Here is a 27500-nt window from a genome sequence, read left to right as displayed (position 1 = left end):
GAATTCTGTGAACGTTCCATTCCTCTGCAGCCCTGTGTAGTTCGCTTTGTATAATATCCATAAAACAGAACTTCAGGCATTCACAGTGTATGATGTTGTCATCACAGTAAAGCCCAGAATCTCTCAAGTCTTTGAAGAACTCCATCCACCAGTCTGCACATCCCTGTCTAAGACGTCCCCACCATGCCTCTATTCTTTGATTTGACGTAGATTTCCCAAACATGAAGCTCTTGTCACCAGCAAAATCGTCATCCATAGATCGTCGGAAGAAACGCTGAATAGCCGCTATATTCACATTTTCAGTTCCCCTATCTCCTCGTATGATGCGTGCAGTACCTCCCAACTGTTTCGCGTAATCCAGAAAATGATGAGCTACCACCCGAGGGTCATTGTTTGATGATGCTACCTCCAACCAAATTATTCTCCTACTAAAGCCATCAATTGCACCATGAATACAAAAGCCAAATGGCTTAAGTTTATCATAACCGTCTATATGCCACAAATAGTTCGGACCTTTGCATCGATACACTCTTCTTCTCAGTCTATGTCTCGATCTTTGCTCCACTCCTTGAGGATCAAAGATCCTTAAAGCATGACGAACGACCTCTCGTGAAGTAACAAGACCATGCTGATTTATCAACCTTTGATGCATTGCTCTATAGCCCAGAAGACTCCCACTGCCTCTTAATTCCTCTTCCACAGCTTGTACTACCTCATTTATGTCACTCGGATGTCGACGTCTTGTACATCCCAGACGACGTAATATTCGTTTCAAATGCCTCAAAGAGATACACAAACCGTGAACACTAGCTAAGAACAATGCAATTTCCGATGTAGCAAATCCAAAGTTAAAATAGTTGAGTATTATGTCCTCGCGATTTAGAGCACTGTTACTAATTGCAGGTAAGTAACGCGGAAGAACAGCTTTGGAGGAACTACACAGGACAAAAAATATTAAGATAGTCGAGACCGGAGACGCCATGTTGTGTCTAAAATGCAGTCCGCTGAAATGACCTTTCGCGATCGGAGAGTCGTAAGTGGCAAGTGGCAAGTGGCAAGTGGCAAGTCGCAAGTTGCAAGTCGCAAGTCGCAAGTCGCAAGTCGCAAGTCGCAAGTCGCAAGTAGCAAGTAGCAAGTCGCAAGTCGCAAGTCGCAAGTCGCAAGTCGCAAGTCGCAAGTCGCAAGTCGCAAGTCGCAAGTCGCAAGTCGCAAGTCGCAAGTCGCAAGTCGCAAGTCGCAAGTCGCAAGTAGCAAGTCGCAAGTCGCAAGTAGCAAGTCGCAAGTCGCAAGTCGCAAGTAGCAAGTCGCAAGTCGCAAGTCGCAAGTAGCAAGTCGCAAGTCGCAAGTAGCAAGTCGCAAGTAGCAAATCGCAAGTCGCAAGTCGCAAGTCGCAAGTAGCAAGTCGCAAGTCGCAAGTCGCAAGTCGCAAGTAGCAACTCGCAAGTCGCAAGTCGCAAGTCGCAAGTCGCAAGTCGCAAGTAGCAAGTAGCAAATCGCAAATCGCAAGTCGCAAGTCGCAAATTAGCAAGAAAAAAAGAGGGGAATCGCATGTCCCTTTAAAGCCACCGTAGTTTTCAGATAGACATTTGTGTGTTACTCGAAGCATTATACAAGCCATATTTTTCCTTTCGTTTAGAAACCGTTTAAGGAATTGTTACGTGACAAATTTGTGATATCCGACAACTGTAATAGGACCGCGGTAAACTGTTCAAGCTTGAAGTTGTCGAGGAGTTAAGTCTTACATGCGTGTAATACTGAATAAATCCGCTTAACGCGTTTAGAGTTTGGACTTTATTCTGTCTTGTGCCAATTAATCTCTGTGGTTTTGGCGGCCACAATTTTGTTTGTTGCTCGTAGGCTTTCTCTTGGCCTGATTGAAGATCAATGTTCTTTGTCTTGTTTGTCCAAATTTTCATTCTACTGTCAGATTTTATCAAAGTACAACCGGTATGCCAGCGTAACGGTTCATTGCTTCTGATTTAAGGTGTTTGCAGGATACTGTTGCAGTCTCTTGGTATAAATCTTTTGGAATCCCAAACCATAACAGGAGCCTATCTGCTCATGTCTTTCTCATCATAGATGCTGTAGATGCCGAGCATTTACTTGATCAGTAATGATCATATATCATTTTGTTCATTGATTCATTCATCACGAGAACACTTGAATCCACAAATGACCAGCTCCCAAAGACAGTGGCGTCATGGCTCAGTTGGTTAATAGAGTGTCACACCGGTATCACAAAGTCATGGGTTCAGATCCCGTTGACGTCCTGAAATTTTCAGTCTTCTCTACGCAATTGCTAAGATTGCGTTGATAACTGTGAGGATCATAACTTCACTTGCGTTTTTACTTAACAGCTTAAGAATGTTCTCTTGTTGGATGTACATTGTATTTCTGCAGAAAAAAGCAAATAAGAAAAGTTTAAGGACTTTTAACTTTTACGGAAGATGAATGTGAGTTTAACTCGAGTGTTTTTGGTTTTAAAGAAATTTACATAACAGACAACTGGGGACTTTTGAAACAACTATTTTTCAGCATGTCACATGCAAAGCGAACCAAGAAAAAAGAAATCAGAGTTCCTTTAGTAAGAGTCCTACCTACAATCCTCTGATAACTAATTGATTGAATATTCATCCTAACACCTACATGTAAAAGAGAAAAAGATATTTAATAACAAGAATCCAGATTTTATTTTTATAAATAAGTATTATTTTATTATTGTAAATAATGGTATTTAATGGTATTTCAATAATAATGGTAATAGTAATAATAACAATTATTATTATTATAATGATTATAATTATTATCATGATTCTTATCTTTATTTTTAAAGGAGAACTGAATGCAAAAAATAAGCATTTTTTATTTATGCTTTAAACCATTCACAATAATCTTTTCAACTTTTTTCTGGCATATTCATCATTTTTCCACATGAAAAAATGTTTTTATTCCAATTTTGGGCCATCAGCATTGCGGCTCAGACTGGAGGAGTCAGTGGTTATTTTTGCAGCTTATGTTGTATGATATGGGGAAGACATGCGAGAACGCCGCCTTATAGAAGCAGTATTTAGATTGATGTTTGTTGTTGATACTGAGTCCACGAAGAAACAGCAAAGAAACAGAAAATATCCATAGTAGTACTTGTGTTTACCTTGTTTCTCTTGATTACGCAATCTCTGTTTCCCATATCATACGTCACAGCAGGTGGCTGATTTAGTTTTTTAGCCCCCACTTAAAATGTTGAAAAAGCGGGAAAAGCCCATTTTCAAACGTAATTTTCTCACAAAAACACAGGGAACAAGAAGAAATAACTCCACAAACTTAACTTCAGTTATGTTAGGCTTTCTAAAAAAAATGTTGGAAAAATTGTCGATTTTAACCTTCAGTTTTCCTTCAATGGTGGTTTGAACTGGTATGTTACATGAGAAGCATGCCTGTTATTTATAGTTATTGAAACTCTAGCCTCACAATATCTGAGTAAGGTGAAAAATAATAATATCTAAACTTACCTACTTGTGGTGCGGGACACAGACAGGGCGTGAGGCACCATATGGTGGTGCCTTGTAAAATGCTTGTCAGCAGACCTTTCAAGTCTCTCCTTCCGGCTATGGGAAATTCTAGCTTAGAAAAAAAGATTGTCTCCTCAGGTGCTTAGGCAAGATTGGACATTCTTGTGGCATATGAACATGATCCATTTTGGTAAAGGAATTCATAGAATTTACCAACTTCTAGAAAAAAATTATCTTAATAATTTCAAATTAATTGACATATGATTATCTAAATCTCTGCTTACTAATCCAAAACAATTAATTATAAAATTGTGTAACATGGTTTTCTCTCCATTGGTTGTAGAGTCTTAAATTTAATTTGCTTTGCTTAATCCATATGATATCATATAATAATAACAATTATATAGATAAATGTTGATAATATTTATGAGGAAACCTACCAAAGATATGAAGGTGGTGCGCCAAGCTGTCTGCTTTTGAGGATACTATGGTAGATTAGGATTTTATGAATTTCCAGTTTTGTTCTAGCTGAACTTATGATTTCTTTGCGACATCTTTATGACACCTTTTTTTCAAAATCTCCAGAAAAATTCATCATTTTCATTGTAAAAGATCGTTGCATGAAAGTTTCATAATATCATTTTAGTTATAGCTAGTGTATGCATATTTTAACAGCATCATGGTTCCTGCCAAGACACATTTCTACATTGAAATTTATATTTACAGTTATTGCTATAAATAAATTATATGCTTTGCATGACAATTAAAATAAATATAAATGTTTAAATACTGGTATCTTGGTTATATTTTATGGATATTTTAACGGCATCATGGTCAGAGTAGTAGACACTAATTACAGTATTCTCTATGATGTCAAATTTTGTTGATTTTAAGTAAATTTGATCAAGTATGTTTCCTGATGAGACAAAAGTTGCATTTTGTACAAACTGTGAATAACCTAGAGACGTCATTAAAGATTTTAATGGTCTAATGCTATCATCATTTAAGTAATTGATGTTGAAATCACCAAGAATGATGTCAAATGGATAAGTGCCAAGGATATTTCGTAGATGACTTACGTACTCTATTATATTTGAGTTGTTCTTTCGGTAAAGAAAAAGCACTGTAAACTTGGGACACATAGTTGTTGATCTATTCATAATTATTACAAATTTCATTGCATTTGCTTGTGGAAAGTATTCATGTTCCTTAGTTTCTATTGATCTTCTGGTACACAGTGCCAAACTCAAAAATCTATCAGTAGGATGATCTTGCCGGTAGAGAGTGAATGGTAAAAGATGAGATTTTATGTCAGTATCATTGCTATGAGGTACAAGTTGTGTTTCTGTCAATGCAATTAGATCACTATTCTTTATGTTTGCATCATACTTGATATCTACACTATGTTTTTTGAGTGATCGTATGTTTAAGAGACATATAGTGAGCGTTGCATTGTCCTTATATTTTTCATTAGTTCCTTTGCTTTTTGACATTTCTCGCAGTCTTTTGTATTCTTCATGTACCCGAGGATCTGCTTTCACATGTTTGCTGTTAATTTTTCCTAGAATATGAATACCATTTAAAGTGGTAGCTCGGCTCAGTGCAACATATACCTGACCATAATTGAATGATCTCTGTTTGACCAACTCAAAACTAATGACAAGACTGTTAAGTGACAATCCTTGTACTTTGTGGATGCTGACAGCATAAGCCAATGTCAAAGGGAATTGCATTCTCTGTATTTCGGGAGAAGAAGGTTTATTTGGATGTATTTTAATTTTTGCTAGGACAGGTTCTATGGGTACAACTCTATTCTGTCGCACAAAACTGTTAGTACTCTTTTGAATTAAACTGTTGCCAGCTTTGGCATCATCAAATTTTATATAGATAATGGTGGGTTTTTTATTATTTTGATTTACTTCAATTCTAACAACAGTTCCTAGTTGACCATTTATAAGTCTATCCGAAATATCAATGTTATTGGTTAACATAACTCTAGCAGTTTCCTTTATAGAAATATTAGCATCAAGTCCACCAGTTTCAGACCTGGGTCTAGCTAAAATTCTGTTAATAGCTTGTTGTGATACATTAACAGGGTACTGATCTGTGGCTTTAAGGTGGAACAACTGTGCAGGTATTTGGTGCAATTTCATTTCATTGTGTCGATTGACTGGATTATTTTCAGCCCAAATATGAAGAGCATCTGATGGGTAATTAACATCTGATAGATCAATAGATCTAGATTGGATGCACTTGATATCTTCTTCAGTTTGACTTGCTGTGCGAAACCTATTCAAAAGTTCAGCAAATGGTTGGTCATTCTTTTGTCTCATTATATCAACAAGCTCTATCATTGTGAATAGGTGCCATGGGTGGTACAGGTTAAACACATCATTTTTGTAATTTGCAAAGACAGGTTTCCTGCGTATTGGTGGAAGTTGATACATGTCACCAACAGCAAGAATGCTAATGCCTGCAAACAGGTGTACATTTGATGTGCCAAAAATTTCTTTTAGTCTTTGATGGATATGAAGCAAAGTAGTGTTGGCAACCATAGAAATTTCATCTATTATGATCAACTTCAGGTCAGCTAGCGACATTCTCATCTGTGTTTTCTTTTCGTCACACATTGCACGTAAATTATCACCTGTTTCTTTGGGAATTGCTAACGCAGTGTTTATTGTTGTCCCATCTATGTTAATAGCAGCAACCCCAGTAGGTGCCATTAAAAGAACTGTAGGTAATTCAGGATTCATAGGAGGATGTCTAAAAGTCTTTGTGACAGTGTGGTAGATTGTTTGGATCAAGTGACTTTTACCAGCACCTGCTCCACCAGTTATAAAAATATATTGGTTTTACTTCTTCGGGTTTTAGACTATTCATGTTTTTCACTTTACTTCTACACCAGGCAAGAATTATATCATAAGCATAGCGCTGTCTTTTGTTCAATGATCTAACACATTCCCGTAGCTCATCATCACTTATTTCTGTTGGCTGGTTGTACATTGTTATTCCTACGTTTGAATTATTCTCACTTTCTGACGATGAAACAAGGTGTGTGGGTAATTGTTCATTAAACGACTCATTTGGTACTGAATCACCTTGCTCTTCAGATTGTAAATCTGCATTTTCTTGGTCATTCATAGAATCATAGCTGTAGTGGATGGTTTTGCCCTGGTTATTTCTAACAAATTCAAGTGCTTCTGTAACAGCATCAGCATCAGGCTCAAAATTCTCTCTGTTTCGTTCCACTACAGCTTGTACCTTATGCTCATAGAATTTCGAAGCATATGTTTGATCACTTCCTAGAAGACTTCTTTCATCTCTCCATGGGAAGTACAGGATCAGGAGATGATGAAAATACAGTTCAGGTTCTTTTGTTTTGTTTGGCTTGTGATATCTTATAACAGCTTTGACTTTTCTACACTTCATAACTTCATTTGTGTTCATTAGTGTTATTTTGTTGGGAAGAAATGTATCAGGATCACAATTGTGGTGTAATTCAATGACATCGTCAGTTAAAACCTCAGGTTGAGCATCACCTTTTTCTTGGCAGTCCTTTCTGTATTCTTTATAATAGTATGCAGCAAACTCTGCCAGACTTAGCCTATCTACAGAGGGAATACACTGTGGTCTTAAAGTGTATCGCTCAATAATATTAGATTTAAAGATGTCAGTACTTTCATTATCCAGTTCATCAAGTTCTTCTGCTGATTTTGCAATACGTACCCTTTTTTCTGGTAGGTCAGTACTAACAAAAACTGTTGCAGGAAATATTTTTCGTAACCATAGTTCAGGCATGCATCTGTAAACACATTCTTGTGAACTAACTTCTCTGGTAGAAAGGAAAGCAGCACCAATTCTCTTTAAGCTATCCCTGACACTCAAGTTTTCTTTCTTAGCTTCCTTTGCAGCATTCATAATTGCCTGTGAACATTCAGTCTCATCCTTGGTAAAATACGAGCACACATAAGTTATGCACTTGTAGTGGTTAAATACAGGTTGCAAGTCAACATTTGCTCTAAAACCCTTAATACCAGCAATAAAATAATTATTAATGAAACAGCTGTCTATTGGTCTTTTTAGGTGCAGCTCATAGTTTGAGTCAGGTGAAATGGATAAAGCCCAGTAATATTGTTCTTCAGTTATGTTTACAGATTTGAAAATATCAGCTTCTGTTAAAGTAGGATCATAGTTTGCCTTACTGGGATTTAACACCTCATCTATTTTTTCTTTAATTAGTCTAAGGATTTCTTTTTGTCTGTCTATCGTACTTGTCTTTACTTCTGGATCTAAATCATCAGAAAGAGGTTCAGCCACAATAGTTTTGTTAGTAAAGAAGTGCCCAAAATTAAATCTACATTTCATGTTTTTGTATTTTCTACAGGTCTTTGAATGACTGTGCTTTTGATAGGTTTTTACAATCTCATGTAACTCAGAGTCTTCATTTTGATCAGGAAGGCATGCCTGCACATGTTCATCTATGAAATAGATATATGCTTCCTTGGTATCATGTGTTAGTTTAGGGCAATCTGATGTCCATATTAACGCATGTAAATGAGGTGAGCCTCTCATCTGAAACTCAATGCGGAGTGCATAGTATACTATTTTACCAATTGGGTTTGTATTACTTAGCAGAATTTCAGTGAAGAATGTTTCAACTCTATATTGAAAGTGCTTAGCAACAACAACAGGATTTACATTGAGCATTGAACATCTTTCATTATAAGACAAAGCATCAACTTGTTCATTCGTGAGATTTTTGCCTTGTGTTCTTGCAATAATCTGAAAAAGTTCAGGCCACCTAAGGTCAGCACAGGATAATGTCATAAACCATGTTGGTATCCCAAGCTGTTTTACCATAGCTACTACTTCATACATAAATTTTTGCCAATAAGGTGGTGTTCCTGGAATTTGTCTCAAAAATAAATAAGCCTGATCTTGACAAATGAGATTTTATAAACTGTGCTTATTATTTGATCTTACTTGAGAAGCAGTAATGGGCTGCCCATGCATTTTTTTCAAAGCAATATTGATGCTATCTGATACTTTCTTCTGTTCTATGATGAACTGAGCAAAGAAGAGATATTCAGGATTGGTAGCAAATCTACCACTATGATGTAAAAGTCTTGCATTGAAGTACTTAACTGGTGACAACGTTATTTTTCGGTTGACGGAGTACCCATACTTTCCTTTTGGAAACAAAACAGGAAATGCTAGTTCTTCACATTGTTTGTCTGCCATGAAGGAAACTGGATGTTTACTTTCTCCAGGAGCAATAGCATACACTTCGTTTCCTTGAGACGATACATCATTTTGCTCAACACTTACAGGATAATCAGGTATTACAGACTGTAAGCAAGTCTCACTTGTTGGTGCTCGAAATTCATTTAAAGGATCATCATTTTCTTCATCTGCAAATGTGCTGTCTTTCCTACTATTTTTATTGTTTGATAAACTGTCATCACTTATGCCAGATCCACTGGAGTGGTTGTCATTATTCAAAATTGAATCTTCTAAACTAACATCATTTTGCTGTAATACTGTAAGATGCCTATCTATTTTGTTCATATCTATACATATATTATCATACAAAGGATTATTCATTTTGAGCCACATCAGAGCATTTAATATCAGTTGAGGTCGCACAGCTTGAAAATAAACATGGCCCCTAAACTCCATCTTTCTCTTCAGTTTCAACAGGATTATACCTGACCTTTCAGGAGGACGTGGCAATGTTCTACATGTTTGATCACATTCAACTGGTACATTGCATATTGCTCCTTTAATCTTCCTCTGTTGGCCTTTAGGCATTACCACTATCTTTTCAAAAACTATCCTCTGTGCTATTAATATTTGTTCAAGTTTTTCTAGTACTGAGAGTTCTGGTGGTGTTTCATCAACTTCCAGTTTATTACATACAGCTTGACATGGTTTTTGTCCTTTTGAAACTTTCGCATGGCATGTTCTACAAATGTATTGTTTGTCATCAAATGACTTTATCTCAGTGAAAAGATGGTGTACACTATATTTATTCTCTTTAAGTAACATAACTGTTTTTCTATATAGTATTCTATGACAAACTGAACATATGTAATATGGCCCCTCTGTGATCTTATTCTGAAATACTGAAATGTAGTGATCCAAACTATGCTGAACATTTTTTTTCCTAGAATTTTTTGCTGCATCACTTATACGCTTAATTACTTTTTGCTTTTTTATTGGATCCATTCTGCAATATTCCTCTTTTCTATTGTTCAAGTGTTGTGCCTTAACCAGTGGTTCCATTGCATTATACTTCCGCTTTTTATTTTTAGTTATCAGATCTTTTTTTACAGGATCTAGTTTATACCACTCTGCTCTGTCAAACAAGAGTTTTTCCTTTACTGCAGGATCTAGTGATTTATACCACTCTGCTCTTTGAGACAACACTTTTTCTTTTTCTGCAGGATCTAGTGATCTGTACTTCTGTACTTTTTCTGACAAAAGTTTTTCTTTTTCTGTACAATCTAATGATTTGTACCACTCTGCTCTCTCAGACAAGAGTTTTTCTTTTTCTGCAGAATCTAATGATTTGTACCATTCTGCTTTGTTAATTAAGTATTTTCGTTTGGCACTAGGTTCCATTTTTGCATAATCTTCTCTTCGCTTCTCAGCAAGTGATCTTTTGTGCAGATTAGATTTGTGCTTCCTTAATACCTTTTCTTTTAAAGTTCTTGGCAAATTACTGTAACAGTTTAGAAATCTGATAATGTATGCTACCTTTGAATCATTAATTGTATTAATTTTTTTAACAGTATGAGCAAAAGCTTGAAGGAGGAGGTTATTGTCATTGACAGTTTGAAATTCATCTAGTGTTCCGTCACTATCGAATATTGCTAAGTAGTACTTAGTACTTTTACCCTTAGAATTGTGCTGAAATATACAACTTACACAGTAATTTGAGAAACATATCATAAATCCAGTATTGCCACTTGTGTTATTCAAAATAAAGTTTTCGAGGAGCAGTTTGCTACTGCTGGATGCACAACTAAATATGCCTTCTTTCTGTGTTGTAAAGACAATATCAACAGTTGCATCATATATTTGAAGTTTATTTGGAAATTTTCTTAAACAGCAATTTCCATCAGGACATGCAAATTGTTTCTGATAAAACTCATTTCCATGGTCAATAATTGCATCTAGAGTTTGTGAATTCCAGTAAGTGCATGCCTTAATCACTGAAAAACAAATGCAATAAAATGATAAAGCACAACATCTTTTTATGAAAGACTCGTCATCATTCCTTACTAAAATATGCACCATTGCTCCATCATCATCAGCAAGTTCTGATTGAGTGGTTTCACTGTACTCATTGACTGGGTGATTCTTCTCCTTTTCTAGTCTTGTTATTTCAACACCAATCAACTCAAACAAAGTATTTGAATTTTCATACAGAATTTGCAAATAACATATGACATCATGTATACTTTGTGCTTCTAATAACACACATGTTCCTTGAGAATGAGGCATACCTAACGCATCTCTAGCATGTGAATCAAATATTTTAAATTTACCATCTGGAGTACAGTACATAGAAACAGTACTACACTCAATTGTTAAAAGAAATGATTGGTAGTTTTGTCTTACTAATGTCAGCAAAGCATCAACCAAAGGCATACAGAAACTCAAATCATGTATAATGGATCTACCGTTTACAGTACCACTATAACTTGAACTGTAATGAAGCTGATAATCTGTATTAAACACATTGAGCACTTCCGGCAACTCAGTCAATAACAGGAAAGTTTGTCTGGACAGTCTAGATAATCCAGAATACAATTCATTACCAATGTTCATAATGTTAACCAAATCCATTGATGAGCTAATACTTCTCCTGTAATTATAAATCAGTGAAGTAAGAGACATTGCTACACACTGAGTACCTGCACTTTCGCCAAACACTTCCACATTGCCTTGACTATAAGGCGCTTGAATAGTTCTGGTATGATCAATGGGCCCAGGGTTTTTCTCTATATCATTAGACAGCTTGAACTCTGTATGATTCATTCTATGGTCAACGTCCTTATAAACAGATTTTACAGAAGTGTAGTTACACTTAACTTTCACTCTTCGGCCACTAGTTCTAGGTTTTTTCCTTTGATGTGCTGTACACCATTTCCTTTCCGTACTCCTCTTCTTGGCAGCAGACCTTGGTCTTACAAACATATAGTCTAACTTACGATAAAGTACACTCAACTTGGTAAATAAATGCATGGCAGAAGATTTCGGTACGTTCTTTTTAATATATTTTCGAACAAATTTCCTGAAATGTCTGCTCTTATGCAAGGCTCGTGATAACTGCTTCACTGGAATTCTGCTTGGTTCTCGATCCCTTTGGTGACGCCTTCTTACAGATTTACAATAAACAAACTTAGCATAACGAGATCGAAATTGCAAGTCATCTACTGATTCTTTATTATCAAGATCCACAATAACACATGGCTGAGCCTCATTCTCAAATATGTTCTCCTGCAAGGCTCCTTTTAGCTGTTTCGCTGAAACACTGCTTACTTCTCCATCCCTGAGAACAACATGGCGACATCCTTTTAAACATTTACAATAATTCAACTTAGCACAACAAGATTGAAGTTGCCAGTCTTTTATTGATTCTTTATTCTCGACATTCACAACAACAGATACCGATGATTCTTTCTCAAATTGGCCACAGTCATTGCAAGCATTCACAATAGCTTCATTCAAGCACAAAACGCTACACCAAGTATGGTAAAAAATGCTAACAACAGCACTAGTGAGGATAATTGCAAACGATACAAGTAATTGCACATAAAATAGCGTTACAGCTCCAAATACAAAGGGATTCAGTAACAGCAGAAAACAAAAAGCCATGATAATACAAATAGACAGAAAATTCACCTTTTCCAGAAATTTAACTAAATGCATCCGGCTAGGCGTACATCTCTGCGACTCGATACCGCTAGCACTAACTTTAAGATCAGGAACTTTCTTCTTCAGGAAACTTTCACAGTTCTGTGCTTCTCTCCTTTGGCATTTGATTTCAGTGCAGTTCATATCATGATTTTCACATATTTGTTCATTTAGTACACATTTGTTCTCAACATATAAACTTTCTTTCAGTTTGCGGACCAACCCCGGCCAAAACAATCGCTCAACAGCATCTTTTAGTGTGGGTCTACCGCAAACGGCGTGTGCATAAGTGAGTTGTTTGAGCGTTCCGAGGAAGAAGCTTAATACAACAAAAAGCAATATGCTCACAAACGACATACTGTCATGGGCTACACACTTCGCAACAACTTGATCGCGAAAACAAATGATATTTGGTATGATCACAGTCAATCATATGGTTTTGCCTGTCAATAAAAGGCATTATTATACTTAGGATCGAAATTCTCCAATCACAATTAGCTATTTTAACAACTTGTTTCCTCAGAAGGACGTCTCTGAAGCTGCCCAATCAAAACATGACGACTTCCATCCACTTAGTGCTATAAATTCACACAAACCACCAACGCTAGGTTTCCTTCGTTTATTTCAGGAGGGGTTAGATGATATCTGTCTATCGTTAGAATCTCTCGACTCCTGTCTCGTGTTGCTATCGCACACCCACTAAAATTCGCACATTCCTGGTCGTTTTATTCCTACTCGTTTAGAACCAAACAACTACCTCCTAAATGTCAACACCAGTAAATGATCACGCAAACGAAGCCAATGGCGAGAAATAATATTTCAACTGAATAGCTTGAAATAAAATTTGCGCGAAATCTCTCTCTTTAAAAAAGTTAAAGAAATATAAGGGCCGTTTATACGAGAGAAAGTAACACGCGAACAGCCCATATAAATGGTACAAAATCTACGTTCACAGCTTTCTCAAGCCCCGGCTTATCCTGGCCTGGGAGTTTATACTCGTATAAATAGTTCCTTTCGTGTATTATGTACGCCTCGTCCAGAGTAAGCCGCGGCTTATTTTCTCTCGTATAAACGACCCTATTGTTGTTTTCTCAAGTTAACAATAACTTCATTTTACGCAAGAGTGACTATACTGAAATCTTTTTCTGACCTTAATTAAAAACAATCGCCAGCTGTAATCATTTGCCAGAACGATCATGCCTACAAATTCCTGTCATCTTTATTTAATGCGTATTAAATTTCAACTCACTTATGCAAATTAGTTAAACTCGAATACTACACAGCACAATGAATCACAACAGTTGAAACATCTCACAAAAACCTTTTCCAGCATGAAATTTATTGAAACTAACAAAATATTTGCCATTGGAGACAAAAAACCCCTTCTATTCCAATTCCGTGCGTGCAAACAAGAAACAATCCGTCTCACAAACCATACAATATCCAAATAAATATATTCTTCAGTTCAAGATTGAACTCTTTCCTAAAGAACCTTTTCCAAAGCACAAAATAGACAACAAGCTTTCTTTCTAATAATTCTTCACTGTCACATTTTCAATTATCTTTTTACCTGAAAACTGTACAGCTTGACTGCAAATTAAATGCAAATTGCCAGACAAATGCGATGCCACTTCCGTAAACACTGTGATACATTCAAGACATTCGATTCCTTTTACACCCATACTCAATTTCCCACTTGCTGTCAGTGTTCCACATACCAGTACAGTTTATGATTAGAAACAACACACACTTTCTCATATCCAACCGCAATTGTTCTCGAAGACCATCCATCGTCGCTTTTAAGATTCCAGATATTTATTTTCCCCGCCTGTTTCGTTATTCCAATTGACGTTCCATTCTTGATCTCATAAAGGTATATTTTTTCCACTAAAACGCCATCCCCGTTACCACGACTTTCGACGCCATTGCTGGTTAAATAATTAAACGTTCATCTGTGTGCACCAAGGAAATCTACGTATTCCCCCAGCCCCCTCCAACCTAACAAAATACACAGACAAGACTCTATGCAAAAAGCCATTACTTAGCAGGGTAGTGACAGGCAAGACTTTTACCGACACGGAAAAAAATAAAAAAAACACGAAACTAAACACAGATTCCAACTGGTTTGCCATAGGCAACCCAGTAATGAGGTTGAAGCCGTTTGGCCAACTTTTTCATCAATGCTGGGTATGCGCGTGCGAACTAATCGTTCTCTCAATGACGTATCCATGTCTGTATCTATAGTAACAACCGTTTGTCTGTTGCTGTTTTGCGTCATTTGTGTTCTTCACCTTCTCCTTAAAAACAATATCCGGGTCTTTTTTATTCTCATTTTATCGTCATGATAATAAAATATTTCAAATTTTGGGTTTGTATTCCGGGACGAATCCGGGTAGATAATCTCAGAGCTTAACATTCCTTCTATGGTCATTTCTTTTATTTGTACCTTTGAGGCTCTTTTGTTTCTAGAACAAAAGATTGAAAGAACAGACGCGTAGGTAATTACCGAGCGCAAAATTTAGGTCTTCGTTGGATATCAGATGTGACAAAATCAACACAACTAGGAGTAGGGGACGGGAATTGTTGGCATGAAAAATGACTGGTTTATCGGAATACGCAAGAGATGATTTGTATTCTCAGGGGACAGAAGGAGGCTTTGGACAATTAGAGGTTTTCCTCAGTCTTACTACGCTTAACCCCACTAAGTCGCAAGGCCCTGACGGTATTTCAGGTTGGACTTTGAAGGAAAATGCGGATATTTTGGCGGGCCCAGTCTCAGATGTTGCCAATTCCTCTTTCTGTGAGTGTCAACTCCCATCATCACGGAAAGAAGCAAACATTGTCCCCTATAGGCCACTTTCAAAAATAGCAATATACTCTTTGTTTGCCCTCCAAAATTTTGCATAGGCATTGTTTTTATTTTCTTTTGTAAGTCCCAAGAGAAACTGAAAACAATGTTTATGAAATATTTTGGAGGACCGTCCCCTCCGGGGTCTCCCGTGGAACCAAACTTGGCCCCTGACTGTTTTTGATCATGATTGATAACCTTGATGCACCGGGGTTCAAGCTGTGGAAATACTTTGACGATATGACAGTCTCTGAAACGGTTCAGGGGAGCTATGTCCGTAGCATTCAGGGTTTTCCACAGTTTTGTAGAGTAGCAGACATATTTCTGAAAGCAAAAATTTTAGTTTCTACAGAAACTGTGGTGCTGCGTCGGTGGGAGATTGAAACAGAAATTTATTTTATCAAACGAGTGATAAAGATCAAGTAGCCACCGTGAAAGATTTGGAAAGCTGACGTTTCGAGCGTTAGCCCTTCGTCGGGGCGAAGCGTTTCGAGCGTTAGCCCTTCGCCATTCGCTCCGACGAAGGGCTAACGCTCCAAACGTCAGCTTTCCAAATCTTTCACGGTGGCTACTTGACCTTTATCAACTCGTTTGATAAAATAAGTTTCTATTTCTGAAAGCACCTGACGTGACATTTTTTGGTGTCACGAGGCGCCTTGCGAGCGCCGAAGGCGGGGGCTACCTAGGGTGGTAATCAGTCAAAACGCGGTTGATGCTCTTTCTACACAGTCCATCGGTGAATGAGTCTAAATGTAAGAGATGAGGATAAGTTTCGCGAAGATCTCACCCGTCCTTGCATGCACCCATAATAGGGAGCTTAAGATCTACAACGACGACGTCGACGACAACGCCACAAAACAGTAATATTATTGGTTAAAAGAGCATAAATAATCGTGCTGCACGTGCGGCACGGATTATTGCTCATATTTTTGCGGTTTTCTGTATGACGACGACGTGAAATCACGAAATTTTAGGTTTTGACGACAACGTGAGCATGCCACAGAGAATCTTTCATTCTCTATTTTCACTCTGAAATCGCTCTTACCAATTTATTTTTAGGATACTTCGCCCATATTGTAGGACGTGAACGAGATGGAATAATCGCGAAAGACTTTTACTAGAGATACTATTTTGAGGTGACGTTTTCGTTGACGTCGCCGTCGTAGATCTTAAGGTCCCTAATAGCGACTTAAGAACCCACGACGGCTACGGTCGACGAAAACATCACTTAGAAATGTAAGTTTGAGCTTTTCTAAGTATTTCATGATTAACCCATCTTTTTTATATTATAGAATATGGGCAAAGTGTGCTATAACTGTATTGGTACGGACGGATTTGAAGTAAAGAGTGAGACTGAAAGATTCACTGTAGTTTGTCCTCTTTGTCGTCAAAACCTTAAATTTGGTCATTTCACGTAGTAGTTTTGACGAGTACGGGAAAGAAATGTACAAAAATGCATGCCGCACGTGCAGCCCGACCATTTTGGTTCTTTTAACCAATAATATCACTGCTTTTTGTCGTTGCCGTAGCCGTCGTCGTTTCTTAAACTCCCTAATTGTGAATAACAAGCATCTTGAGACTGTTGAGCGCGCAAAGTTCTAGGTCTGATAATTGGCAGCAATCTTAAATGGAATGACCATGTACAGTGTAGTAGAGTTAGTAAAAAAGGTTTCTTCTAGACTTTAATTTCTCAAACAACTCAAGAGATCTCGCGTAGCTCCATCGGAACTGAAGCTTTTTATGTCACCCGTATTAGATCGATTATTGAATACACGTGTCCAGAGCGTTTGTGCTACCTAAGTGCAGGACAGGTAGAGCCAGGAACGGCTTAAGCTTCATACTTGGTCATGCCTCTAAAATTTCATAGCCACTTTTAGAATATAGTTATGTTAATTAATTAGAAATTCTAGAATACTTTAGCATTTTATTGCATTTTTTATTAGTTATATTCTTACAATTATGAATTTTGTAATGTCTTAGCATAATTCAGCTTACTAGCTGCAAGTTTAGAGACAACAAAACTATTTATCCGTATCTATCCTATCCAGGTTTGCTACCTTTGAAAAACTGGTGTCGAATGGCAAATTCGGCCACTAAACAATAGAGAGCTTAAGCAAGGAAGTTGTTTTAATCATTTTGAGATAGTATCACGTCGTTTCGCAAGGAAAGTATGTACCAGGAATATAATTGGTATGAAAGGTGTGGTTGTTCAGGAGAAAAGATTCTCCCGATGCGAAGGAATATGGAATCCGGAATCCAGCAAATATGAGGCTTTGGAATCCGGAATCCTGAGCGGATTTTGATGGAACCCGTGAGTTTGTAGGCGGAATCCACGACTCGGGATCCAGGATCCACTATCGGGATTGACAATTAGTCGTCAGGTACTCACGTGCTCCAAATAACTTCAAATTTGGTCTATTCACGCCGTTGTCAAGCCGACCTTGCTTAAGGACGTTCGTGCGAAAATTTTCCAACATTCGATTTTTTTCTGAAACTTTTACCACTGTAAGATGATGAGTGAGTTATGTCAGAAATGTAAAAAAAAAAAATGGGGGGTCACCGACTTCGTTTTGGAGAGAACATGCCCGGAAAAACACCCAAAATGTGACAAAATCGGGCTTCGTTAGCGAATAAGGCCAGTGTCTGTAAACGCAAATACATTGCAATTAAATCTTTGAAGTGAAATCTTCTCTGCCAAATATTGTTTAAGTGGACTTATTAAGTGAATTTAGTCAACTGGTGAGGTTCCTTAAAGATCAAGTTCGCGTTTAGCGACCACAGTTTCACGCGCCTTGCAGCCGCAAGATGGCAGGATTCGATGTCCCGTGAGCAGAAATCTTGAAATTTTTTTAACTTCCCACATTGATTTTTTGTTCATTTTTGGACAACGTGGAGATAATTGTAAATAAAATCCGTTTCTGGAAAGAAAAATAGGGGTCACCGAACGTCCAAGACCGTTAAATCAAGGCAAAGCTATAGCAATGGCTTTTTGCCCTATCATTTCTTATTTTAGTACTTAGAGCGCGCGCTCGTGTATGACGTGGCGTGTGCATTTGCGTGCGCAGTAAGGATGCGCAGAAACAATTGGCGCGAACGTCCTTAAGCCGCGGCTACACGACCGATTTTTGTCTCGCGCCGGTGATGCGATTTTTTTCAGATTTTGTCGCGTCCCCTGCGCGCCAGGGTGGCTACACTTGTGAAAAATTTTGGCGACAAATTGAAGGCCGCGCAAATCGCATACTTCAAGAGACCTGGGCACTATAAACAGACATTCCTACTTTAATTTCATTGGCTAAATAGTCTTTCGTCGCGTCGCATGCGCGGTCAAAAAGTTGCAGGGTGGCTACACGGGCAACTATCTCTGCGATTTTGTCGCGAAAGTTTCAACTCTGGAGACTTTTTTCGTGCGAATTTTTCACCTGTCGCGTCGCCAGTTCAAGGGTGGCTACACGTGCGATTTTCATCTCGCGCTGGCGACGCGACAAAGTTTGAAAAAATCGCATCACCAGCGCGAGCAGAAAATCGCTCTTGTAGCTGCGGCTTTACGGTCGTCAATAGGCTGATTTAGCAACAGAACGGGAACGTCAATGGCGACGTCGCGCGCAGCAAAACTACCAATGAGAATTTAGAATAGAGAAGAAAAGAGTGGAGTCTATTCTATTCTGAATTCTCATTGGTGTTTTTTCTGCGCGCACCTTCGCCACTGACGTTCCCGTTGATATGATATGATACGATATGATATTTTATTATTTATGCACGGTAAAATCATCAGCTAAGATTACAAACAATGCTAAGATCTAAATTACAAAAGGTAAAATTTTAAAATGATTACAATAAAATACAATTAAACTATATTAATTCTAAAGCTGCTTTCCATGAATGCCGTGCATTATACTAAAAAATGTCTTTAATCAGATTTTTGAAAAGCCCAAGAGACTCTGCTTGTCTCGCTTTGAAGGGTAAGCTATTCCAGACAGTAGCACCTCTATAGCTGAAGCTGTTTCTATAATAATTTGTCCGCGGAAACGGAACATTAAGCTTTCTTTCAGAGTCTCTTAAACTATAAACAGATTCGCGGTTTGTAAATTTAGAACATAGATATTCCGGTGCTAGCCCCTGAAGACACTTATAGACCATTGTGGCCAGCGCAATTTGTTGCTGGCTAACTAGGTTTTTCCAGCCTAAAATTTTAAATAGCTCGCTAGCATTTGCATCAAAATTAGAGAAGGTCAAAACTCTGGCTGCTCTATTTTGCAGTTTTTGTAATTTGTCATGTAACGTGATACCACAGTTTCCCCAGACGACATTGCAGTAGTCAAAGTGCGGTTGAAGTAAAGCGTGATAAATAGATCGCAATGTCGTCTGAGGAACGAGACGCCTTACACGTTTGAGGGATCCAATTCCAGAAGCTACTTTCTTTGTCAGTTTATCGACATGGCTACTCTAGTTAAGATTATTAGCAATAAGCACGCCCAGGGATTTAGCAACAGAAACTTGAGTGATAGAAGCACCATTAATCTCGGGAATTGGAGGATTTGTGAGAGCACACAACCTCTGCCTTGATCCAATCAGCATAAATTCGGTTTTTGTCATGTTCAGGGTAAGTTTGTTTGCTATCAACCATTTTTTAACATTTTCTAGATCATGGTTAAGACTTGGTTCTATGTCGCCTGTATTGTCACCCGCATATGTTAGGTGGGTGTCATCTGCGTACATCCATGGCTCACAATTCGTTAGACAATTTGGCAGATCATTGATATATAGCAAAAACAACAATGGACCCAAAATAGTCCCTTGAGGGACGCCGCAACTTAGTGAGCAAGTTTTTGAAAGTGATCCATTAATGGGAAACTTTTGAGTGCGGTTGTCTAAATAGGACGTAAACCAGTTGTAAGAAATGCCATGTATGCCGTAATTACTTAATTTAGATAAAAGGATCTCGTGATTAACCGTATCAAAAGCTTTTTTTAGGTCTTGGAAAACAACAGCGTTTATTTTTCCTCGGTCAATGTTGTAAGCCCAAGTATCCGTAGCCCCAAGTGGAGCAGTAACGGTGGAATGAATAGAGCGAAAACCAGATTGGCATTTACATATTACGTTATGCTTTGTTAGGTACGCATATAATTGGTTGTAAACTATTCTTTCGAACACTTTGGCTATAACCGGGATAACGGAAATTGGGCGGTAATTGTTTAGGTCATCGCGTTCCCCTTGTTTGAATAGTGGAGTGACCCGTGCACACTTCCAGTCGTCTGGGAACACACCTACATTTAATGACTGATTGAAAATACAGCACAGCGGTTTGCAAATAAGATCCGCGCATTCACGAATAAGTCGAGAAGAAATTTTGTCAAGGCCGACTGCCTTTGATTTTTTCAGTTTATTCAGCAGTGAAAATACTTCATTTGTGGAGGTTGGGCGGAACTGAAACTCCTTATCCGTGCTAGTGAGATAATTCAGATAGCTGTTGCCATCTGAAGAAGGAATATCACTAGCAAGTTTCGGGCCAATGGTAGCAAAATAACGGTTAAATTCGTGCGCTATTTCTGCTGGAGCTGTTACTGATTGCTCATCTACATTCAGTTGTTTCACAGACGTTTCCACGAAATTTCGGGAAGACAGCTCATTGATGATCTGCCAGGTTTTGCGGGAATCACCCTTATGCTCGTTTAGCATATTTTGATAATAAACTTGCTTCGCTAGCCTATAGTCGCACTATTGACTTTGTTCCGCTGTCTTTTAAAGTGAACCCAATCATTAGGATTTTTTGATCTAATTGCTCTGAGTTTCAAAATATCTCGATAGTGCATCTGTTTTTTAAGCTCAGAAGTAATCCATGGGGAACCCCGCGCGCGAACACGAGTGGTTCTCAATGGAGCGTGCTTGTTAACAATAGCCAAAAAGGATTCCTTCCATTCATTCCACATATCATTTGGATTGGAAGAATTGTTTATGTGATCCCAATCTTGAGATGCAACATCGCTACGAAATTTATCACCGTTAAAATTTCGAAAATTCCTATAGGTTATATTAGTGTGACCCTTGCTCTGTTCATTAATGGCTAATTTTCGATAGACATAGACCATGCTGTGATCGCTAATGCCAATATGACGCACACCTGAGCATAACACCTTGTCAGGACAGTTTGTAAAAATTAAATCAATCAATGTTGCAGAAGTTTCGGTTATTCTTGTTGGTTCTGTTATGAGTTGTTGAAGACCATAAACATCCGTGATAGTTAATAATTTGCGTGTATCGCTATCAAACTGGGATGCGGCCATATTGCAATTTAGATCCCCTAAAAGGTAGAATTCAGTATTAAGGGAATCCAATTTCCCAATCAACTCTTCAAAAGGTGAAAATATACCAACAAGCGAATTAGGTGGTCCATACCACGTAGCAACAATAAATGATTTAGAACGAGGTTTGCGTATTTCAATACAAATTAAGGTTCTCAAGACTGCCCATGCAAAGATCGTTGCGCACCGAAAAGTTAATTGACTTTTTTACATAAAAGCAAACGCCCCCACCTCCATATGTAGTTCTATCACGTCTAACTATATCATAACCAGAGATACTGACCTCATTATCGGTGATGTATTCATTTAATTTAGTCTCGTTAATTGCGAGAACATCTATATCGTTACTTACGAGAAAGATCTTGAGTTCATCAAGATGAGTGGTCGATTTATTTATATTCAGCGAGGCCAGCTTAAAACCGCGTTTGGAGGGCAATACTCGAGAACGATCAATAGGATTTTGAGTCGGACTTCTTCCCGTTCTGTTGCTAAATCAGCCTAATAACTTCGAGCAAACAACCAAAAAATGGAGCAAAGTCTTAAAGATTTCCTTTTCCTTTAAGGGGCTATGTCACGTTATTTTAGGGTGTTTAGGGGAAATCTCTTAGTCAATGACGAGTTTATAACTCGAAAACGGTAATGCGGAATTCCTTTACTGATAAAAGTATCCGGTTACATCACAAACAAGATGATTCTGAGGAAAAAACTATCTTTATCCAGGCAATTTATCATAAACTTGAAAACGTCGGGCCGACCTTTTTCAAGGAAGGGTTACGTTTTTACAAACGTTGGCCGTGTACCACTTATATGTGAACAGACTTAACTGATTAGAGTGTAATGTAAAGTTCTATGTTTCTACCCCATATGAACCATGTGAGCGTTAGCCCTACTGATGGAAATGGGCCCACACAAGGACAGAGAAAAACTCTGACCAGGGTGGGAATTGAACCCACGACCTTTTTCAAGATTACCAAAATGCAATCCGTTTCAATCTTGTCCATTGCGGCCATCCATGCTTCTCTTTCCATTTTCTGTCTTTCTTTTATGTTTTTCAACGGTTCTAAGAGGTTATTGCAATGTTTCATTCTACTCTTTTGGCATTTTGGGTGTCATAAATTATGTCATTATGACATAGTCCCAGCCTTTAAGGTCTGGCGCGATGATTTACACAGCTAACTTATTTCTCATTTTTAAGGAGAGCGATGTTCATCCTTACCCTTGGACTACAAAGAGCTTCAGAAAGGCAACTGTGAACAACTTGCCAACGGAACTTATAACAATTATCGAACAATAAAATGCTTAACCGATAGAACCGATCGTGCACGAAAGGATTGCTTATATGGGTGGTGCTATCACATCGCGGAATGTTTTCATCAATCACCCAAATGGCGATCGTTTTGCTCTGAGCAGTTTTATTGGTTTCACTCAACTCGATTCGATATCACCGCTACCAAACAAGTCGAGAATGGTACATATGTCAGTAATATCCAAGTAAGGCACTGTGACAAAACGCATCCAAAGTGGGGGAGCGTGCAATACATATTCTCAATCAAGACAACAGGATACCGGTGTCACTCGGAACCGCAAACAAAAAATGGCAAGTACAAACACGGCTCTTATGAAGGTTATTCTAGGGAATATTTTAAGTGGTATACTAGTTACTCTTCATTAAACAAACAAACGAAGTGATCCCTCTAATCAACCTTTCTATCATGCTAAGAAAACCACCGATCTGTGGACCCAAACTACGGACAGGAGTGACTGTCCCGCCCACTTTCGTTTAACATTAGGTGCGGTTACAAATACCATGGTAAATGCCATTTCCTATGGTAAATTAACTCGCGGTGCACCCACACTTGTGTTTTAGTATACCGAGTTAACCAGCGGTCACACTTTACGAAGATTACCGAGGTAAAAAGAAATCTCACGCAATTCAGAGGCGGGAAATTTAATCACAACTTCATCAGTATCGTGATTGGCTCTTGTACCTCGGGCATCAAAACACCCTTCCAACTTACCACGTTAAATGTCATGGGCGCTTCGTCTGATCTTTTTTACGTATCCACGGAAATTTACCACGGGAAAATTACCATGGGGAATGTCGGTCACACGCACTAAATGCAGTTTCCCGTGGTAAAAGGGTTATTCACGGCGGTAAAAGTCCCCCGTGTAACCGCACCTATTGTGATGAAATTCCTTTCCCACGGGGCTTAGGTGTACCGGAACAACCGCAACAATGGAAAAATGGGTTTTCAAAATTGAACTCTCTTTTCTCTGGCAATCACAGAAAAACTTCCCAAGAGGAAACCTATGGTGAAGTCTTCTCCTTTCCCGATAATGTCTTGTGTAATCTTTCTTCTCAAATCTTCTCCGAGAGCTTTTCAGTCCAAGATCATACTGAGCCTTCCACATGCGTTCAGTCCTGCCATGGCGTCAAACACAATACCTCTCAAGAATCTGAACTATTTACAAGCGAAAGTTGGCGGAGCAGAGACACGTATATTCTCGCCCATTTCTCACATCGGTAGTTTTCGTAGTAACATCAGTCAAAGTGAGCACTTTTGTCGCAACAAAATTGCAAGACAATTTTCAAGAAAAATTACGGAATATTCCAGACCCTTAAGTTTCGAGTGCTAGCCCTACATCAGTGAGAATGTGGTTAAGTAACCTTATCAACTCGTTGAATAGTTAACAAATAGTAAAGGGTTCGGTGGCGTTGCAAGCGGGAGGTTGCTAAGCACATTAGATTCCATCCACTGGGACCACCTGTTCGAGAGAGACTAAGGTTGTCCCAGTTATTGAAACTTCGATCGATCGTGCTATTTGAAATGGGTGCTGAGACGTCAGCGCTATACGAGACCGGGACGAACTCAGACCGGTGTGAACTTCTACCGGCGCCGTTTACATGAAACCGCGACGAAATGCTTGGTGCCTGGTTTCGGGATGAAATGATATGATTTTTTCGAAAAAAAATATATGGGCTGAGCGAAAAGTATACAGGCTTGAAATTTCTGGACCGGGTCTGAGATTTGCTGTCATTTACATGAGACCGGTACGAACTCAGACCGGTGCAAGAATTTCTCGTCTCGGTCCAGCAATCGACCCGAAGTCAGACCGGTGTGAGTTCATTGTCAGGCCGGTCTCATGTAAACGTATAAGAAGAAATGTATGACGGCCGACACGAACTCATGCCGGGTCTGAGTTCGTCCCGGTCTCATGTCAATACCCCCTAAGAAACTTATCCCCTCGTTATAAGTGACTTAAAACAGGTCGAACCTAGAGTCCAAGAGGACATTCCACTGTCTCGTTGTTTGACTCAACATCACACTACATCTTCTATTCCACCTGATTCAGCTCCGTGCTCTGGGAAATGGATAGGTTCTCAGTCAGTGGACTATTGTGACTATTTGGTAAATGGCACAGAAAATCACTGGGTCCGACCTTCTTCCACTACTGGCTGGTGTACATCGTTCTATTCTTGTCTTGGCTCTCAAGAACTAAAAGACAGATGTCTAACTGAATTTAAATCGTTTTACAGACGTTATTTTTTCTCCCATCAAGCATTTAAATTCGAGGTTAGCAGCTATATTCCCAGTGTACGAATACAAGTGCAATATGATTGTGACAATTCTTCCAGATTTAGTTTCAATATCATTCGGTGCGAGTCTGGTGCAAAGAATATCACTTCCGGTAGGTATTCATTTCATTTATTTCTTTATTTTGCTGATTTATTTATTTATTTATTTATTTGTTTATTAACTGACATGTGGAAGACATTTTTTTGCTGGAATACTTTAATACTGAAATAATTTGTTACTGGAAAACGTGTATCCGCCAAAATACATAAAAAATGAAAAATAGCTGTAAATGTGTCTACTGGGCTTTGAAGACGTACCATCACTTGAATATTTTCCAAGGAAAGTTATTTTCCTGCATTCCATTTCATTCTATTCCTTAAATCCTCCACGTCTATTGAAATAATAATAATGATAATAATTGTCATCATCATCATCGAATGAGAAACGCAAGTGATCTTCGCGCTTATCTGGACAATTTCAGAAATTAGGCTTTTTGTTTAATATGAATATATGATGCAGCAGATAACTTAGTAACCTTTGTGGCCGTCTTAGTTGGTGTTTTTAGAAGAATCCGCCTTACAAGAAGGGGTTTCTCTCTACTAATTAAAACATTCATTAATCAGTAGGTAGTTATGGGGAATAGTGTGTGTGTGGATGGTGAGTTGAGGGAAAATCATAGACAAATGTTATGGTTAGTCTGGAAAATGAGGGGGAGATGTTCACAAAGCAAACTCTCAACCCCAAAATAAGGTTAACAAATGAAACAAACTCTGTGTGAAATTAAAAATTGTAATCTCAGAAACAGTCAGATAGTACATGTACGAAAAACTAAATCACGTAGGAGGGATTAATAAATATTTGACCATGAAAATTATTCGTTCTTAAAAATGGGAATAAGAAAGATGAAAAATCTTTACAATGAAATCTTCGTTCTTAAAAAATATATGGAAAAAACTAAAGAAATCCCATGGAAAATGAAACACCAGTTCCACGAGGCAAATCCAAAGATCCCAAGGATAAAGACAAGCTGACTGCGACACCATTAGGCTCGTAAATGGCTGCGAATCTTCAGGGGTAGAGCGCAACCGAGCAAGGGGTTTCTAGTCCAGCGCCGGACCTCTACCAGACCCCCTCGTGCCGAGTAAAGAAAGGAAAAAGAGAAGAACAACAAGCTGCAACTCTGGACAAAAACTAGCACTAAAAATACCGTGGGTAGACTAAAACGACCAAGGCTTTCAAGTCGATTAACTAAAATTGGAAAGTATATCTTACCAAAAACACAACTCATCATGTGTATCATGGACGTTCTGAAGCAAAATTATAGTTTAAAATAAAGAAAAAAAAAGGATACCTGGTTACTTACATGGAAGAAAAAGCTGGCAAAAATTTCCCTTCGCTCCAAAATTTTGCGAAGTATCCTGCAAACGTCAGCCTTGCTTGCGACAAAAAAATTCAAATACTGGGGTTTCTCTCTACTAATTAAAACATTCATTAATCAGTAGGTAGTTATGGGGAATAGTGTGTGTGTGGATGGTGAGTTGAGGGAAAATCATAGACAAAAGTTATAGTTAGTCTGGAAAATGAGGAGGAGATGTTCACAAAGCAAACTTAGTTTTTCGTACATGTACTATCTGACTGTTTCTGAGATTACAATTTTTAATTTCACACAGAGTTTGTTTCATTTGTTAACCTTATTTTGGGGTTGAGAATTTGCTTTGTGAACATCTCCCCCTCATTTTCCAGACTAACCATAACTCTTGTCTATGATTTACCCTCAACTCACCATCCACTTACACACTATTCCCCATAACTACCTACTGATTAATGAATGTTTTAATTAGTAAAGAGAAACCCCTTCTCGTAAGGCGGATTCTTCTAAAAACACCAACTAAGACAGCCACAAAGGTTACTAGGTTATCTGCTGCGTCATATCTTCATATTAAACAAAAAACCCTGAATAGTTTCCAAGGAAAGTTATTTTCCTGCATTCCATTTCATTCTATTCCTTAAATCCTCCACTTCTATTGAAAATAATGATAATGATAATAATAATCATCATCATATCGAATGAGAAATGCAAGTGATCTTCGCGCTTAACTGGACAATTTCAGAAATTAGGGAGCTTACTAAACGAGGACGACGACGGCTACGAGGACTTCATTTTAAATTACGAGTTCGCGTTATTCATATCACTACGAAACTATTTCATGTCGTTTCGCGTTAAAAATGTGTAGTAACTGTCGAGGAATTAAACTGGTATGAGTGAGTTGGAAGCGTGGAGGGGTAACTGAAAATTCATCGTCATGTGCTAACGTCCTCCATAGAACCTTGAATTTGA

The 27500-nt window shown here is 38.3% G+C and overlaps 5 protein-coding genes across 6 annotated transcripts in view; 2 read left to right on the top strand and 3 right to left on the bottom strand.

Moving 5' to 3' along the window:
• The window catches only part of LOC138033409 (uncharacterized), a 1402-nt gene extending 420 nt beyond the window's left edge, over positions 1 to 982 (bottom strand). The window contains exon 1 of the mRNA XM_068881139.1: positions 1 to 982. This exon is cut by the window's left edge and continues 420 nt beyond it. Within this exon, the coding sequence (XP_068737240.1) occupies positions 1 to 982 (982 nt within the window).
• The window catches only part of LOC138033756 (adhesion G protein-coupled receptor L4-like), a 207703-nt gene that overhangs the window by 87074 nt on the left and 93129 nt on the right, over positions 1 to 27500 (top strand). The gene's annotated exons all lie outside the window — the stretch shown is intronic.
• LOC138033764 (uncharacterized) lies at positions 2206 to 14464 on the bottom strand. Of its 2 annotated transcripts, none has more exons than XM_068881581.1 (4): positions 13588 to 14464; positions 3510 to 3621; positions 2598 to 2642; positions 2206 to 2394 (listed from the first exon to the last, which is right to left on the bottom strand). In XM_068881581.1, the coding sequence occupies exons 1-4, from the start codon at positions 13633 to 13635 to the stop codon at positions 2351 to 2353; spliced, it is 249 nt and encodes an 82-aa protein (XP_068737682.1). In that variant the 5' UTR covers positions 13636 to 14464; the 3' UTR covers positions 2206 to 2350. The 2 variants fall into 2 exon arrangements, with proteins under 2 accessions (XP_068737682.1, XP_068737681.1); XM_068881580.1 differs by having other exon boundaries at positions 3510 to 3617; positions 14008 to 14464.
• Positions 4292 to 5842, bottom strand: LOC138033408 (uncharacterized). The gene has a single exon (XM_068881138.1). It carries the CDS (start codon positions 5840 to 5842, stop codon positions 4292 to 4294), a length of 1551 nt encoding a protein of 516 aa, XP_068737239.1.
• LOC138033407 (polycystin-1-like protein 2) overlaps positions 22783 to 27500 on the top strand; it is a 22165-nt gene continuing 17447 nt past the window's right edge. The window contains exons 1-2 of the mRNA XM_068881137.1: positions 22783 to 23181; positions 24939 to 25274. The gene's annotated coding sequence lies outside the window, so the exon portion shown is untranslated. The remainder of the gene's footprint in view (positions 23182 to 24938; positions 25275 to 27500) is intronic.

This window comes from Montipora capricornis, chromosome 14 (genome assembly GCF_036669925.1).
Source record: "Montipora capricornis isolate CH-2021 chromosome 14, ASM3666992v2, whole genome shotgun sequence".
NCBI classification, from domain to species: domain Eukaryota; kingdom Metazoa; phylum Cnidaria; class Anthozoa; order Scleractinia; family Acroporidae; genus Montipora; species Montipora capricornis.
The sequence above is the reverse complement of the archived record's forward strand: the minus strand, read 5'-3'. Positions and strand labels throughout refer to the sequence as shown.